Source organism: Somniosus microcephalus, unplaced genomic scaffold (assembly GCF_052327205.1).
Source record: "Somniosus microcephalus isolate GS21.2 unplaced genomic scaffold, FLI_Smic_1.0 scaffold176, whole genome shotgun sequence".
Classification (NCBI taxonomy): domain Eukaryota; kingdom Metazoa; phylum Chordata; class Chondrichthyes; order Squaliformes; family Somniosidae; genus Somniosus; species Somniosus microcephalus.
The window spans coordinates 438,873-456,175 of record NW_028225363.1 but is presented as its reverse complement, the minus strand read 5'-3'; the positions used below and the strand labels follow the sequence as shown (position 1 = coordinate 456,175).

Sequence of the window (17,303 nt, the reverse complement as noted above, 5' to 3'; positions counted from 1 at the left end):
ATTAAGTGCAATAAATTAACCATTAATTAGAACTAGAATAAAGGGAATATAGGCATAATATAGGATAAGGGGTAGGCCATTTAGGACTGAAATGAGGAGGAATTTCTTCACCCAGAGAGTGGTGAACCTGTGGAATTCTCTACCACAGAAGGCAGTAGAGGCCAATTCATTAAATATATTCAAGAAGGAGTTGGATATATTTCTTCAGGCTAAAGGGATCAAGGGGTATGGGCAGAAAGCAGGGACCGGGTACTGAATTTGGATGATCAGCCATGATTGCATTGAATGGCGGAGCAGGCTCAAAGGGCCGAATGGCCTACTCCTGCTCCTATTTTCTCTGTTACACAAGTGGTTTAATTAGAAATAGAGGACAGGGGAAGAAAGCGATTGTTCAATTAGGAATAGAAGACAAGGGGATTCAGGGGAATAAACGAACTGTCTAGTTTGAAATAATATAAAAGGAGACATGGGATAACATAGTAACTGTTGATTTAAAAGTATGGGACTGGGAAGACAGTAACTGTTTATTTAGAAATAGCGGAGATGGGAATGTCACGGAAACACAGTAATTGTTTAATTAGAAATTGGGGTGCATGGAACATAGTAACCATGTATATGGATTTACTTGACAGGGGAACACAGTTATTGGTTAATAACAAATAGAGGGCATGGAATGTCAGGGAAACTCTAACAGTTTAATTAGAAATCGAAAAGCTCAAATGGAGTATAACAACGTTTTAATTATAAACAGGTGACGGGGAATCACAACCACATCAGATTGAATGTGACCCGTTAATGTAATGGTTAATTATTCTTGCCTGTCCTTTCTAATTTACCTATTGAGTTTGGATGATGTGCTTGATTGGCCGAAGACATAGGCTGTTAGATTTTGAATTAATATATAATGTAAACCACTGAATCTGTTGAAATATAGTTGACTACACCACCAGCACTTTAATTATATTTTCCGTATTAACGATTGTATTTGGATGCAGTTGGAACTAAAATATCTGCCTGCTGCCTGACTCCTGCCTTCAATATTGTGGGTCGTCTGAATCGAGATGAATGAGAATATGCTTCTTACACAGAAATGTCCGCAACTGATGAGCATATTCCCCAGAAGTTGGATGTCATCCGAATTGGCCGAGCGCAGGCTCCACGGGGACCTGAAACCATTGTATTTTGGCTTTTGGAGAATGTCAACGTCAAGTGGAACCTTACAGTGACGGCTAAAGTGGACTCTTAATCACAGTTAGTAAATGGAGCCCATTCACAATTAAATTACAAAGGGATTAGTGTAATGTTTTCAATAAGACTCTTGAACATTGGTGTGAGTTGCTATAGATTTATTAAGCACATATTGAATGCAATAGTATTTAAGTATACAATTAAACTTCAGGAATTAGCACCACACCTGATATTGGTTGGGTGGTGAGCTTCTTAGGCTTCTACCAAACCAAATATTCATTAAAACTGCCAGTTTTCATGCATTTTTCTCATTCCCTGTACTTGCCAAGCCAAACAATCCTGCCTTACAAGATTATATCACATTTTAAATAAAAATCCATCTAAAGCTAATTTAATTGACATATGATCGATAGTTTTACTCTTCTTCGATAATATTCGAATTGTACCAATTGATATATTTAGTAGTAAGTCTGTCTTTGTTTCTGTATCTATTGTACTAATTGGAAATGGTGATGGATTGCCCGGATGTTTTCCTTTGCAGAAGTGTCTTCCCTCACCGTTAGCAAATGTTTAAAGGTCCCTGAAATTGATTAATCTGTTTTCAATGTCATGAGTTTAATTAAATCGCTTATGACTTCATCCTGAAACTGGCCATTGCTGCAGCGTCAGTGCTGGCCCAATAGCCCAGTGGTACTTGACGCAGATTTATACTTCACTGCATAACGGGAAGAGACTAATGGTTAACATTACTACAGTAGGTAGACAAACCAATACAGTATAGCATTAGAAGAATTTCGGATGGTCTGATTAACCATTTCCTTACAATGCTCCCTTTGTTGGCGTGAACATATTTAAGGTCAACACTAAACAATTTTTCATCAACATCATATATCTATCTCGACCTATTCTATGGTACAGAAAGCTGCACCTTGATTTTACATATACTCTCGCTCACCAGAGCCACATCAGCCACGTCATGTACTGGTGTCATCAACGTGACTGACCATGCCTTGGGATCCATTCTTCATCAAGCATATCACCTGCTATTTGGTTTATGCACGACATGTCACTTCTGCACACTCAGCGATTCCAAAGATTATGCCATGCGAGAAATTGAATACAAGTCAACCCTTTGATATCTGGCTATCATATCGAAGGACCAGGTGTGTTGGGGTGTTTGATTAGAATCTCCCCCTGCATGGTCCTGATGTTTCGGATAGTGACCAAGCTATCAAATACATTCTTCTCATTGTTCAGTATAAACAAGGACACAGCCATTTCCAATAAAAAGTGAACAATTATCCATCTTAACTACACTTACCTGACTTTCACTAGATTGTGATTTGATAGCAGATTGATGTATCTCGGCGAATGGTACCCAGGTGATTTAAGTTAAGAAGGGCTTTAAATGTATACATAGAAACAGACTGCTTCCATTAGTTGAGGATCAAGAGCTAACGGCCAGAGATACATTTTTCCTGATCGGAGGCCACCTGCGTGCGGAACACTCCGATCAGTAAATATCTACGAACTTACCTGAGGGATCCCAAGGCGCCTACACTTCCAATCCTGGGCCTCTCCAAACACCAAGCGTGCAGGGCCCACCTATCTCAGAGGCGCAGGAAGTTCGCAATCGTCCCTGGGATCAAGTGGGCCAGGCCAGCCAATAGAAGAAGGGAATCTCACTTGATGCACTTGACAGATAGACCTGTCAAAAACATGAATGGAGATCACCCCAAAAACACAGTAAAGCTTTAAATGCATTTAAAAACACCATCCCCTTTTTAAACTAAGTTGAAATTGCAATAAATTAAATATTTTAAACAAACATTTATTTTTTGAAAAAAATAAAGTTTTTTATGGGGCTAACAATAAACTTACTTCTTTCAAAAGTATTTTTAAATGATTAATGAGTGAAAAAAACATTTCAACTCTTTTCCTGGTAAAAGCAGGCCTTTCGCCTGCTTTTATCAAGATTCAGAAATCTAAAGGTTTTCTGTGGGCGGAGGGTCTCCAGAAAGCGGAATTCTCTGCCCGCGGATGCCATTTTACAGGGCAGGCAGAGGATCTGTCAAGAGAATCCTTGGCAGATCGGAATTGCCGGTTTTCAGCGCATGCGCTGTGCATGCCTGAAACCGGTATTTCCGATGTCCCTACAGGTGCTTCCACGGCGGCTACAGACCCATAGGGATCTGAATATCCGGTGCAATATATGTTAGAGATTTAGAACAAAAGGTAGTAGGAACCACTTTACACGGTGAGTTGTGAGACTGGAAATAACGGAGGCAGAAATTATGTCAGTATTGAAGTTTAATGTATATAGATGAATGAGTAACAATAGGTTGAAGTGATGCTGACACCGGTTGGGTAAATTGGATAGAACTAATTACTGGGGTGGAGTGTAAACGCCGACAAGGACTGGTTGGAACTTATGGACTGTGCCCCTGTTATAAAATTCCAACATTGTGATGAACAATTGAGATTTCAAGTAAATATCTTTGAACAATGATGGCTAATGTCACATTGACGAGTCAAGTTCCTACTGTCTCCAGCATTAGACACTGATCAGGAGGCAGGGGCCCGTTCTATTGGTCCAGGAGACACAGGGGGCGGATTCTGACGGGGAGACCAGCGCCTGCAACATTCACACCGAAATTACAGGATTACAAATATCCACCATTGTAACACCCGTATTTTCCGATCGCAGGCCTCCCACGGGCGGAGGTCTGCGATCTGGAAACATCTACGCCCTTAGCTGAGTGCTACCGGGACGCACACGCTTCCGCTCCGTGGCCTCTCCAAACTCCAAATGCGCAGGACCCACCTATCCCTTAGACGCATGTAGTTTGCAGTGTCCCTGCGATTACATGGGCCATGGGGAGACAATCAAAGAAGGGAGTATCCCTTCATAAACATTACCGGAAGACATGTCAAATATATGACTGGAGATCATCCCAAAAACATAGTAAAACTTTAAATACATTTTAAAAAATCATATTTTTTAAATGACTTGAAATAACAATAAATTATGTATTTTAAACAAAAATTTTATATTTTGTTAAAAATAACGGAAGTTTTTTATTTGGCTAAAATAACGTTTCCTTTTTTTTGTATTTGTAATGATAAATCAGTGAAATATTTTTGTTTTATTTTTTCAACGCTTACTCTTGTAAAAGCAGGCTTTACTCCTGCTTTTATCAGGCGTAAGAATTATAAGGGTTTTCTGCGGGCGGAGGGTCTCCAAGAAGCGGAACTATCCGCCCGCAGAGGCCCTTCTCCAGGGCAGCCGGAGGATCTGTCAAGACCATTCTTGACAGATCTATTGGTTTTGATCGCGTGCGCTGTGCATGCCTGAAACCAGCATTTCCGATGTCCCTACGGGTGGGTACACAGCGCGGAAACTTTATATATTAATTAAACTGTGGCGACTCTTTCCTTTGCCTGCGGTGTGTGTCAGTTAAAGCTGACGCCTACATGTTCTACTCCACAGCTGAAGTTCAATCATGAGTGTTCTCTTTGAACCTTGAGCGGGAAGTGCGCTGTTTTATGAGAACTGGATTATGTTCACCCGAGCAGAGCAGCAGACATCAAACACAAGGCATAAAGTGGGAGAAATGTTTTCTGTTACCTGTTCATTCGCACAACAACAAACGATTTTCGTCCTAACGGACAGATGGCTATTCTACAATAGATTGCAGTTTGTAATTGAACTCTTGTTAGGACAGGAAGCTTTGATTTTACATTTCATTCTTTTACCAATAAATGTCCAAGGAATTTTCATCACCTGCTTCAGCTCTTCCCTGAATTTAGTTTGAGTTGCTGCATGAATGCACGTGTTTGTACAGGAACTCAAATACAAAAGCATATATCCGGTTTCAGTGGCAACATAGGCAGGGGCTGCATAATCGCCTTTGTAATGCACGGTGCTTGTCAGTCTGGTAGTTATAAAACTAACGACATTTGTCAGCCACAACAGTATAAAACTTCCCGATACACTGAACAGTAAAGTGATGGATTTCCTTCGGTTCTCCATCTCTGGATCGCTCTGATTCTCACTGCTGTGACCCCGGAGACCCCTGCGGGCTCTACTGACCACTAAAATACGTCTGACTGTCAAACCATTAAAAAGTAATATCAAAGCAAAGGCAAACGAAGCAAAACAAATGCTTTGTAACCAGGAAAACGCCACACCTAAAGGCGAAGAAAAAAACGCCACTCTGGAGCGGCAACCCGAGGGAACATTGTTAATGACTTGATCAGATTCATATGCAAAACAAAAAGGGAGGCTCTGTAAACAGATCAGGACAGATACCGTTGTTATAACCGCGGCCGCAGTTCTCACTGTGCAATACTTGGTTTTTAACTTCTCAGTACATATAGCTACAAATCGGTCAAATGTGAACGAGACTGTAAACCACACCGACACATACAGGGCGACACATTGCACGTACATAATGATCTTACAAACGACAGTGTAGTACAGGAATGGATGTGGCAAGTGATAACGTAAAATGCGGTTCACAAATATATTGATGATCATGACCAGTAGATCAGCTGTTGCCATGGCCACCATGTAGACAGAGATACACTTGGAAAGGCCGCAGTTTCCTCGGGAGAGAATCACGATTGTCAGTAGGTTCGCTGTGAGAAAGAGGGAGAAGAGATCAGTAATGGGGACACTCGGATACATCTCACAGGTTATTGTGGGGAAAGGTTCAGATCGGACCCTACTTAGGGTCATAGACACTGATTATTCTCATTAATATAAGCGAGTGTCCTCAACATTTTATTTAAAGTAATGAAATCATTGAACATTCAAAATAGAGGAAGTGAAAATCCACCGTCCCTCCAGCAAACTTCAGTCACGTATTAAATTTTATTCCACGGCAATTAATGGAAAGATATAATTCAAATAAAATATTCAGCTGAGACAAAAGCTTTCAATTTATGTCTAACCGCTGCCGAGAGGATGGGAACACCTTACCGAGCTGCAATTATTTCTCAAAATATTGTTCAAAGTCCCCTGTTTTGTGGAGGTGTCTGCAGTCCGAGGAATTATCAACTTAATTTAGATAGGGAAGAACGGTACAAATGAGGAGATTACTATGGGCACTGAACAAAACTTTCGTTAATGAATTATGAGCTTTTGGAGGTGCCGGGGAATCAGCCTCGCCCTCCCTCAGTATAGGGAGGAATACTGAGCTCCCGGTGCAAACCACCTACCGAGGAGAACAGTGCCTCAGCGGCTGCGCGGACCTCTGCCATTCCCGCATTATATTCATTGCTTATCCCGGTCTCTGCAATGAGGATATTATCGGAATCTGTTACATAATCATTAAAGTGAGATCGTCAACAGCTATTAGGCAACAAGAGACATTGACTTACCGGGAACACCGAAGGCTGCGAGAATATAGTAATAAATGTCCCTTATCTGTAGAATTGCTGGCCGTGCCATTTGTTTGACGATTTGTGTGGATTCTGCCCAGCTGTACGATTTCGTCTGCAGTACATCTGAAGTCAGTAAATGCTCCCAATTTATAGAACAATCCGTGCCGATGAGGTAATCTGGTTACACAATAAGTGTCTTCATTCTCAGTCACTTAACAAACAAGGGGCGATTATATCTTCAGTGCGCCCGGGCCGCCAATGGGGAAATTGAACAGCTCAGTCCATGAAACTCCGCCCATTAAAATCAATGAACGGAAAGTAATAACAGCGGGAATGTGCTCTGTGCATGCCTCGTGATCCCTACAGGGACCATCCTCACGGACATTGCGTTAGGATCTTGGAGTCTCAAATTAATTCGGTGAAATCTTCACTCATCCAGCACATAATTAAAGTTTGTTTTTTACTGTTATAATGGCTGATGATGAATCGGCTCTAGCATTACTGGTGGAGACATTACAATAACATTTCTGGTGGTGACCCTACTCTAACATTACTGGTGGTGACACAACTCTAATATTACTGTTGGTGACCCTACTCTAACATTACTGGTCGTGACACAACTCTAATATTACTGTTGGTGACTCTACTCTATCATTACTATTATAGGTGGTGACGATACGCTAGTATTACTAATGATGATATAACACTAATATTACTGGTAAAGACGCTACTCTAACATTATTGGTGGTGACTCTACTCTAACATTACTGGTGTTGGCCCTACTTTAACGTTACTGCTGGTGACCCGACACTAACAAAACTGCCGGTGACCCTACTTTAACATTACTGGTGGTGACCCTACGCTAACATAACTGGTGGTAACTGTACTCTAACATTATTGGTGGTGACACTACAGTACCATTACTGGTGGTAACTCTAATCTAACATTACTGATGGTGACCATACTGTAACTTTACTGGTGGTGACCATACTCTAACCTTATTTGTTGAGACCCTATTCTAACATTTCTGGTGTTGTCTATACACTATCATTACTGGTGGGGACACTAATCTAACATTACTGCTGGTGACCCTACACTAACAATACTGGTGGTGACTCCTCTCTAACATTACTGGTGGTGACTCCTCTCTAAAATCACTGATGGTAGCTTAACTCCAAAACTATTGGTGGTGACCCTACACTAATATTACTGGTGGAAAGCCAACCCTCACCTGACCAGTGATGACTAATCTCTAAAGTGAGAGGTGCTGGCCCTACTCGAACGTTACTGATGGTGACCCTATGCTAACATTACTGGTGATGATCCGAGTGTAACATTACTGCCGGTGACCCTACTCTAACATTACTGGTGATGACCCTACTCTAACGTTACTGATGGTGACCATAATCTAACATTACTGGAGGTGACTCCACTCGAACATTAATGGCGGTGACCCTACTCTAACATCACTGGTGCTGACCCTACTCCAGCGTTACTGGTGGTATGCTACTCTAACATTACTTGTGGTGGCCCTACTCTAACTTCACTAGTCCTGACTTTACTCTATAATTACTGCTGATTATCTTAATCTAACATTACTGTTGGTTCCCCTGCTTTAATGTTGAGGAATCTTGTCTGGTGGGACCCTACTTTAACATTACCAGTGGTGAAATTAACCTATCCAAACTGGTGATGAACGTCATTATCATTACTGGTGGAGGTTCGCATGGCAGCTGCTAATGATTCTGCCATTGCAATTTACCCTTCATCTAGACTCACCTTTTTTTTCTTAACTTGTCCCATTACCATCTCCTTTTGCCTTCCTCCATCATCCCTTTTGTCTCCTAATCCCTTCTGCTTTCCTTCCAATCACAGACCTTCCTTTTTGTGCTTTCCTCACCTCCCCAATCTCCCTGCCCCTACACTTGCTTAAAAACCTTTCACATTTCCAACTTTTTCCAGTTCTGATGAAGGGTCATCCACTTGAAACGTTAACTCTGTTTTTCTTTCCACATATGCTGAGTGTTTCCAGCATTTCTTGTTTTTATTTCAGATTTGCAACATCCGCATATTTGGCTTTCATATTACCGGTATTTTCCCTGCTCTAATATTACTGGTGAGGACTCCTGCGTAACATTATTGGTGATGACTTCTCTCTAACCTGACTTGTGTAGAGCCTATTCTAACATTACTCTTGGTGACACTATTCTCCAATTAATGTTGATGACTCTAATCTAACATTGATGGTAGTAACCCTACTCTAACATTACCGGTTGTGAGCTTACACTAACCTTCTTGTCTGAGATGAAGAGAAATTTCTTCACAGAGAGCTTTGTGAATCTTTTGACTTATCTACCACAGAGAGCTGTGGATGGTCATTCGTTGAATACATTCAAGAGAGAAATCAATAGATTTTGGATAGCAAGGAAATCAACGGATAAAAATATAGGGCGGAATAGTGGAGTTGATGTAGAAGATCAGCCATGACCTTATTGAATCGCGGAGCAGGCTGGAAAGTGCGAATGGCCTGTTCCTGATCCGATTTCTGCTGTGCCAATTACTTGATTCTGCTCTAACATAATCGGTGGTGACCTGAATTAAACGTTACTGGTGGTGACTCTATTCTAACATTACTGGTGATGACTCTACGCTAAAATTACTAGTGGGGAATCTACTTTAACATTAGTGGTGCATACCCAACTCTAACATTAGTGATGGTGACGCTGCTCTTACTTTACTTGTGGTGACTGTACTTTAATATACTGGTCCGCATCCAACTCTAACATTACTGGAGGTGCCTCTAATTAAACAGTACTGATGGTGACATTACTCTAACATTACCCGTGGTGACGCTACTGTAACATTACTGATAGTGACCCTAATTTAACATTACTGCTTTTGACCAGACTCAAACATTAACGGTGGTCATCCCACTCTAACATTACTCGTCGTGATCGAACTCTAACATTACTGGTAGTGACCCTACTATTACATTACAGGTGGTGACTCTGCTTTAACTTTACTGGTGGTGACCCAACTCTAACATTACTGCTCGTAATTCTGCAGTAACTTTAATTATGGTGAACTGGATCTAGCATTACTGGTGGTGACCCAATTGTAACATTAATGGTGGCGATTCTAATCTAAAATTACTGATCGTTAGCGTAGGGTAACATTACTGGTGTTGACCCTACTTTAACATAATGATGGTGACCCAACTCTAACTTTATGGTGATGACCCTACTCTAACATTAGTGGCGATGACCATACTCTAACATTATCGGTGGTGATTCTACTCTAACCTTACTGGTGGTGAGTCTACTCTAACATTACTGACAGTGGCTCTACTCTAACATTACTGGTAATGACTGTACTTTAACATTGCCGTTGGTGATCCTACACTAATTTTACTGATGGAGACTGTACCCTTCTTACTGGTGATGACTCTACAGTATCGTTACTTGTGGTGAGTGTTCTATAGCATTATTGGTTGTGACTCTAGTCTAACATTACTGGTTGTGACTCTACTCTAACGTTACTGGTGGTCACCCTGCTCTAAAGTTACTGGAGGTGATCCTCCTGTAACATTACTTGTTGTGAGCATATTCGAACATTTATTCGTTCATGGGATGTGAGTGTCGCTGTCAAGGCCACAGTTTATTGCCCATCCCTAATTCCTCTTGAAGATGTAGTAGTGAGCCACCTGTTTGAACTGCTGCAGTCTGTTGAAGCGACTCCCACAGTGCTGTTCGGAAGCGGGCTCCAGATGTTTGACTCAGCGACTATGAAGGAACGGCGATATATGTCCAAGTCCAGATGGTTTGTTACTTGGAGAGGAATTTTAAAGTGATGGTGTTAATACGCACCTGTTGCCCTTGTCATTCTTGGTGGTAGAACTCGCGGGTTTGGGAGGTGCTGCCGAAGAAACCTTGGCAAGATGCTGCAGCGCAACTTGTAGATGGTACACACTGCAACCATGGTGCGCCAGTGGGGGAGGGAGTGATCATTTAAGGCGGTGGTTCGGTGCCAATCAAGGGGCTGTTTGTCCTGGATTATCTCCAGCTTTTTGACTGTTATTCTAGCTGCACTCATCCTGGCAAATGGAGATTGATCCACCAGTCTCCAGACTAGTAGCTAGTAGATGATAGAAAGGCCTTGGGGAGCCAGGAGGTCAGTCACACGCCGCCAAACACTCAGCCTCTGATCTGCTCTTTCAGCCACATTTTTTATCTGGCTCGTCCAGTTAAATATCTGGCCAATTGTGGCCGCTCTGATATTGCTGTTGGGAGATTCGATGATGATATTGCCGCTGAATGTCATGGGGAGGTGTTTAGACTCACTCTTTTTGGAGATTGTCATTGCCTGGCACATGTCTGTCTGGACTGTTACTTGCCATTTATTAGCCCAAACCTGCAAGTTGTCCTGGTCTCGCTGCATGTGGGACTCATTATCCTCAGAACTGCAAATGAAACTAAACAAAATGGGCCATGCTTTCCGATCGCAGGCTTCCCACGTGCGGTGGCCTCAAATCTGGAAAAATCCACGGACTTACTTGAGGGCTGATGAGTTCCGGACACTTCTGCACCTGGAACTCTGCAACTAGAAATGCGCAGGGCCCACGTATCCCAGGGGCGCATGCGGTTCGCAAGCTTCCCTGGGACCACGTGGGCCATGGGGAGCCAATCACAGAAGGGAACAGCCCTTCAGAAACTTGACAGATAGACCTATCAATATATGAATGGAGAACACCACAAAAACACTGTAAACCATTAAATAAAAAAAATCACATTTTAAAATGAGTTGCAATTACAATTAAATTAAATATTTTAAACAAAAATGTAATTTTTTTGCAAAAAGTAATTAAAGTTTTTTACGGGGCTAAAAATAAACTTACATTTTTAAAAGTATTTTTAAAAGATAAATGAGTGAAAACATTGTTTTTTACTTTTTTCAAATCTTATTATGTTAAAAGCAGGCCTCACCCCTGCTTTTACCACGTGTAAGATTTCTGAGGGTTTTCTGCGGGCAGAGGTTCTCCAGAAAGCAGAACTCTCCCCCACCGCAGGGGCCCTTCTCCAGGGCAGGCGTCCAATCTGCCAAGAGCATTCTTGCGGCGCCATTTCTTTACAGATTCTGGTACAATACTACTCTGCTGCTGCTGATGGCTCACACGCCTCACGGAACCCATTTTTGAGGTGCTAGATCTTTTCTGAATCTATCCCATTTAGCACGGTGGTAGTGCCATGCAACACGATGGTGGGTGTCCTCAGTGGGTAGACGGGACTCCATCTCCACAGGGATTGTGCGGTGGCCACTGCTACCAATGATGTCATGGACAGATGCATCTGCAGCAGGTAGATGGTGAGGAAAAGATCAAGTAGGTTTCGTCCTCGTGTTGGTTCTCTCACTTCCTGCCACAAACCTAGTCCAGCAGCAAACGTCCAAGGCTCCTGCATCACTATCCGTGCATATGTGCTGTCCCACCAGCAGGACATAGAAACATAGACATAGAAGATAGGAGCAGGAGTAGGCCATTCGGCCCCTCGGGCCTGCTCCGCCATTCAATGCGATCATGGCTGATCATCCAAATTCACTACCCGGTCCTTGCTTTCTCCCCATACCCCTTGATCCCTTTAGCCTTAAGAAATATATCCAACTCCTTCTTGAATATATTTAATGAACTGGCCTCCACCGCCTTCTGTGGTAGAGAATTCCACAGGTTCACCACTCTCTGGGTGAAGAAATTCCTCCTAATTTCTGTCCTAAATGGCCTACCCTTAATCCTTAGACTGTGCCCCCTGGTTCTGGACTCCCCGACCATCGGGAACATCCTTCCTGCATCTAGTCTGTTCATTCCTGTCAGAATTTTATAAGCTTCCATGAGATCACCTCTCATTCTTCCAAACTCCAGCGAGTACAAGTGCAATCGACCCAATCTCTCCTCATACATCATTCGTGCCATCCCAGGTATCAGCTTGGTGAATCTTCGCTGAACTCCTTCCATGGCAAGTATATCCTTCCTCAGATAAGGCGACCAAAGCTGCACACAATACTCAAGATGTGGTCTCACCAAGGCCCTGTACAACTGCAGAAAGACATCCTTGTTCGTGTACACAAACCCTCTCGCGACGAATGCCAACATACCAGTTGACTTCTTAACCGCCTGCTGCATCTGCATGCGTACCTTCAGCGACTGGTGCAGAAGGACACCCAGGTCTCGTTGCACTTCCCCTTCTCCCAATCTATTGCCATTTAGATAATAATCTGCCTTCCTGTTTTTGCCACCAAAGTGGATAACCTCACATTTATCCACATTATATTGCATCTGCCATGTTTCTGCCCAATCACCCAACTTGTCCAAATCATCCTGGAGTTTCCCGAAATGCTCCTCACAGCACACACGCCCACCCAGCTTTGTGTGATCTGCAAGTTTGGAGATATTACATCTAGTTCCCTTGTCCAGATCATTTAGATATATTGTGAATAGCTGGGGTCCAAGGACTGATCCCTGCAGTACCCCACTAGTCACTGCCTGCCATTCGGAAAAAGACCCATTTATTCCAACTCGTTGCTTTCTGCCTGCCAACCATTTCTCTATCCAAGTCAATACCTTGCCCCCAATCCAATGTGCCTTAACTTTACACACCTCCAAGAGGTGCCAACACAGCGGTATTCAGACGTGAAGTTTTGGCACAGGGAGTACTCTATATTGATTCGGCCCTCATGAAGACTGTAGTGTATGTACCTTTAAGAGGGGGGCACGGTGGCATAGTGGTTAGCACTGTTGCCTCACAGCGCCAGGGACCCGGGTTCAAATCTGGCCTCGGGCGACTGTCTGTGTGGAGTTTGCACATTCTCCCTGTGTCTGCGTGGGTTTTCTCCGGGTGCTCCGGTTTCCTCCCACAGTCCAAAGATGTGCAGGTTAGGTTGATTTGGCTGTGATAAATTGACCCTTAGTGTTAGGGGATTAAATACATGGGGTTATGGGGATAGGGTGGGATATGTGTCGGTGCAGGCTCGATGGGCCGAAATGGCCTCTATCTGCACTGTAGATTCTGTGATTCTGTGATTCTGAAGAGGAAATATGTTTTTGATCCCCTGTGTACTGTAGTACCAGTAGTGACCACTCGGGTATATAAGCCTGTATAGCGTCTTGTGCCGTTAGTTCACCTCCAGACTTTGTTCAGTAAACACTTGTTAAATCAGCTCCTGCATCCCATGTCTCCATTAACACATGGATCGAACAGTGGCGACGAGTTAGAAACGAACTTACCTGCAAGTCGGCAGCACCTCAATAGAGATCAACTCCTCAGACGAAGGTCGAAGCCAGAAGCAAGAAGAAAAAAAAAATACCTGTGGTTTCACCAGCTAAACGGGCTGGTGGCAGGTAGTGCACTGATCCTTCCTGGGCTGCGGCGGGCTGGGGCTCGATCGGGTGGCTCTGCAGCGGGGCCGGGCAGCGAGTCGGAAAGCAGAAGCAAAGAGAGACAGAGGGTGGAACACTCAGGAGGCGGCTGGTGCTGCAAAGCAGGTCGGCGTTCGGACCGAGCAGAGGGAGGGGAAAGTCCCAGAGGGTCCGCTCCACAATGGGAACGGTTCTCCAAGTAAAGGAGAAACTATTTAAAAGATACATATAAAAAAAAATAGAAATACAGCTAAAAGCTGCAGGTCGCAACGGGAACTGCAGAGAACAGCGTTGGCAGCAGAGGGAATGCGCGGGAGGCGCCATCTTGACTCGGCGGGGAAGAAGGAAAAGCGCGGGAGGCGCCATTTTTGATTTTCAGGATGCCGAAGACTGGCAATATCACTGCTTTCGATAGTGATATAGAGGATTGGACCACATATGTGGAAAGAGTGGAGGTATATTGCAAGGCGAATGAAGTAACTCATGATATAAAGGCATCGGTACTTCCAAATGTGATGGGCGCAAGGACATACGGGCTGTTACGAAACTTAAACACTCCAGCCAAACCGATGGACAAGAATTTTAAGGAGATTGTTGATACCTTAAGGAGCACTTAAACCCAACACCGCTGCTGATAGCAGAACGATTCAAATTCTTCAGGAGGAATCAGCACAAGAATGAAAGTAACACTGATTACCTCACCGAATTACGAAAGCTGTCAAAACACTGCCAATTCGGGGCAGGACTGGTAGATTCTCTACGAGACAAATTCGTCTGCGGTCTCCTAAGCGAAGGAACACAGAAAAGACTACTTTCTGAGAAAGATTTGACACTGGACAAGACTTTCAGTATGGCTGTATCATACGAAGCAGCAGCAAGAGGAGCTGCAGAGATACAGCAAAAGCCACAGGACTTCGGCACCCATGAAATGACACGGGGTTTCGAGAGTTGTTATCGCTGTGGCAGATCCAACCATGACAAGAAGGACTGCTGGTTGAAGGACAAAGCATGCAGGCAATGCGGAAAGATGGGACACATTGCACGTATATGCAGATCTGGAAAAAAATCCGCTGACAGTAAAAGGGTCAGTAAGGAAAAGTACAGAAAGGTGCAAATGATGACGGACAGTAGCTCCGAAGACTAGAAGAGCGATAGCGACTCCGGAAACAAGAGACTAAGCTGTCTCAAATTACATAATGTAATTGCCAAAGAAGATTACCAAACCATTTGGGTTACCCTCACGATAGCGGGGTCCCCAGTTAAAATGGAGCTAGATACAGGATCAGCTCTGACCATCATAAAACGACGGGATTACGAGCGGCTATTTCCGCATATACCTTTGAAAGACACATCGATTATCTTGAAGACATATACGGGGCAGAATGTATACCCCAGAGGGAAAATACGGGTGCCTGTTGTATACAATGGCAAGGAAATACCGAAGTTGTATTTATACATTCTGCCAGATGGTGGTCCACCGTTGTTGGGACGTGAATGGATCAGAAAGATACGTTTAGACTGGCACTCCATTCAGGCACTGACGGTGACCAGTAAGAAAAAGAATGATGATGACATCATACCTGGACGATTAAAAGAAATCTTGGCTAACGCCAAATAAGTGTTACAACAGGATCTAGGAACCCTGAAAGGTGCCACCGCCTCAATAAAAGTGGAAGGTGCGGCAATTCCCAAGTTTTTTAAGGCAAGGCCGGTGCCATACGCAATTCGTCTAGCCGTCGAGGCAGAGCTGGAGAATTTGGAAAAAGCAGGCGTGTTATCCAAGGTAGATTGGAGCGAGTGGGCAACACTCATCATCCCGGTAATGAAGAAAACGTTGAATAATGATAAATCTGAAGAACAGAGAAAAAATCGCATCTGTGGGGACTTCAAGGTGACTGTAAACCCGGTTCTTCACACAGTGCAGTATCCTCTTCCGAGGATAGAAGATATTTTCGCCTCACTATCCGGAGGGAAACGTTTCACCAAAATTTAGTTAGCACAGGCATATCTACAGATGGAGGTTGAGGAGGCCTCTAAAAAGTATCTCACGATAAACACACACAAAGGCCTGTACCAGTACAATCGACTGGTTTTCGGAGTGGCATCAGCTCCGGCTATCTGGCAAAGAGCTATGGAGCAAGTCCTGCAAGGGATTCCGGGGACTCAATGCTACCAAGACGACATCCTTGTAACAGGAGAAAACGACAACGAGCACCTTGCCAACTTGGAGCAGGTGCTCACGAGGCTGAGAGAACGGGGCCTACGAGCAAATCGCCCCAAGTGCGAATTTTGCCAGAAACAAATATACTGTGGCCAGGTCATTAATGAAGACGTGTTGCATAAGTCACCTGAAAAAATTGAAGCGGTCGTAAAAGCCCCCGCGCCTGAAAATGTCTCACAATTAAGGTCGCTCCTGGGATTAATAAATTACTATCATAAATTTTTACCGAACTTGTCAACGGTTCTGCACGCCCTTAACGCACTGCTACAAACGGGAGTAGTTTGGAAATGGAGCGAAGACTGTAAACGTGCCTTCCATAAATGCAAAGGCTTGATCACGTCCAGGGAACTGTTGGCTCATTACAACCCATCACTGCCAATCAGACTGGCGTGCGACTCATCCCCTTATGGCGTGGGAGTGGTATTATCGCATAGATTCCCTCATGGCTCAGAGAGGCCGATAGCTTCTGCGTCATGCTCATTGAACTCAGCTGAGCGTAACTATGTCCAGATCGAAAGGGAGGCACTCAGCCTGGTGTGGGGGGTGAAGAAATTCAACCATTACCTACACGGACAAAAATGTACCTTGTTGACTGACCATCAACCCCTCGTCTCCATATTCAACCCTAAAAAGGGCGTTCCCATTATGACAGCACAAAGGCTACAAAGGTGGTCCCTTTTCCTAGGGGCACGCCAATATGACATAGAATACAAAGGAACAAAACAGCATGGGAATGCTGATGGGTTATCGTGCCTACCGTTGCCAATGGTAGAAGAGGCGCCTACAGTGGACCCAGTGGAGATGTTCCACTCGACCATAGTGGAATGTCTACCGGTGACAAATTCTACCATTGAAAAGGAAACGAGAAATGACCCGACTCTCTCACGAGTCTATGATTTAATGGTGAAGGGATGGCCAGCACATGGTGAACCACTGTTGCCAGCATTCTCGCAAAGAAGAGAACAGCTGTCAGTGTGCCGAGGAACCTTGAATTGTGGATAGAGAGTGGTGATTCCACCCAAACTCAAGGATAAAGTGCCAAAGGAGCTTCACGAGGGGCATCTGGGTGGAGTGAAAATGAAGAACTTAGCCAGAGCGTTT

The 17,303-nt window shown here is 43.8% G+C and overlaps 1 protein-coding gene across 1 annotated transcript; it reads right to left on the bottom strand.

Moving 5' to 3' along the window:
• Positions 1-1,342: 1,342 nt before the first annotated feature.
• On the bottom strand, positions 1,343-6,843 carry LOC147082099 (putative G protein-coupled receptor 139). The gene is made up of 2 exons (XM_085980450.1): positions 6,574-6,843; positions 1,343-5,829 (listed from the first exon to the last, which is right to left on the bottom strand). Exons 1-2 carry the CDS (start codon positions 6,641-6,643, stop codon positions 4,871-4,873), a joined length of 1,029 nt encoding a protein of 342 aa, XP_085836576.1. The 5' UTR covers positions 6,644-6,843; the 3' UTR covers positions 1,343-4,870.
• Between the last annotated feature and the right edge of the window lie 10,460 nt (positions 6,844-17,303).

Excerpts from the sequence above, each read along its gene's own strand:
- LOC147082099 (XM_085980450.1), bottom strand. The coding sequence starts at position 6,643 with ATGGCACGGCCAGCAATTCTACAGATAAGGGACATTTATTACTATATT. Across the intron at positions 5,830-6,573 it reads CGCAGCCTTCGGTGTTCCCG|CGAACCTACTGACAATCGTG; the intron begins GTAAGTCAATGT and ends TCTTTCTCACAG.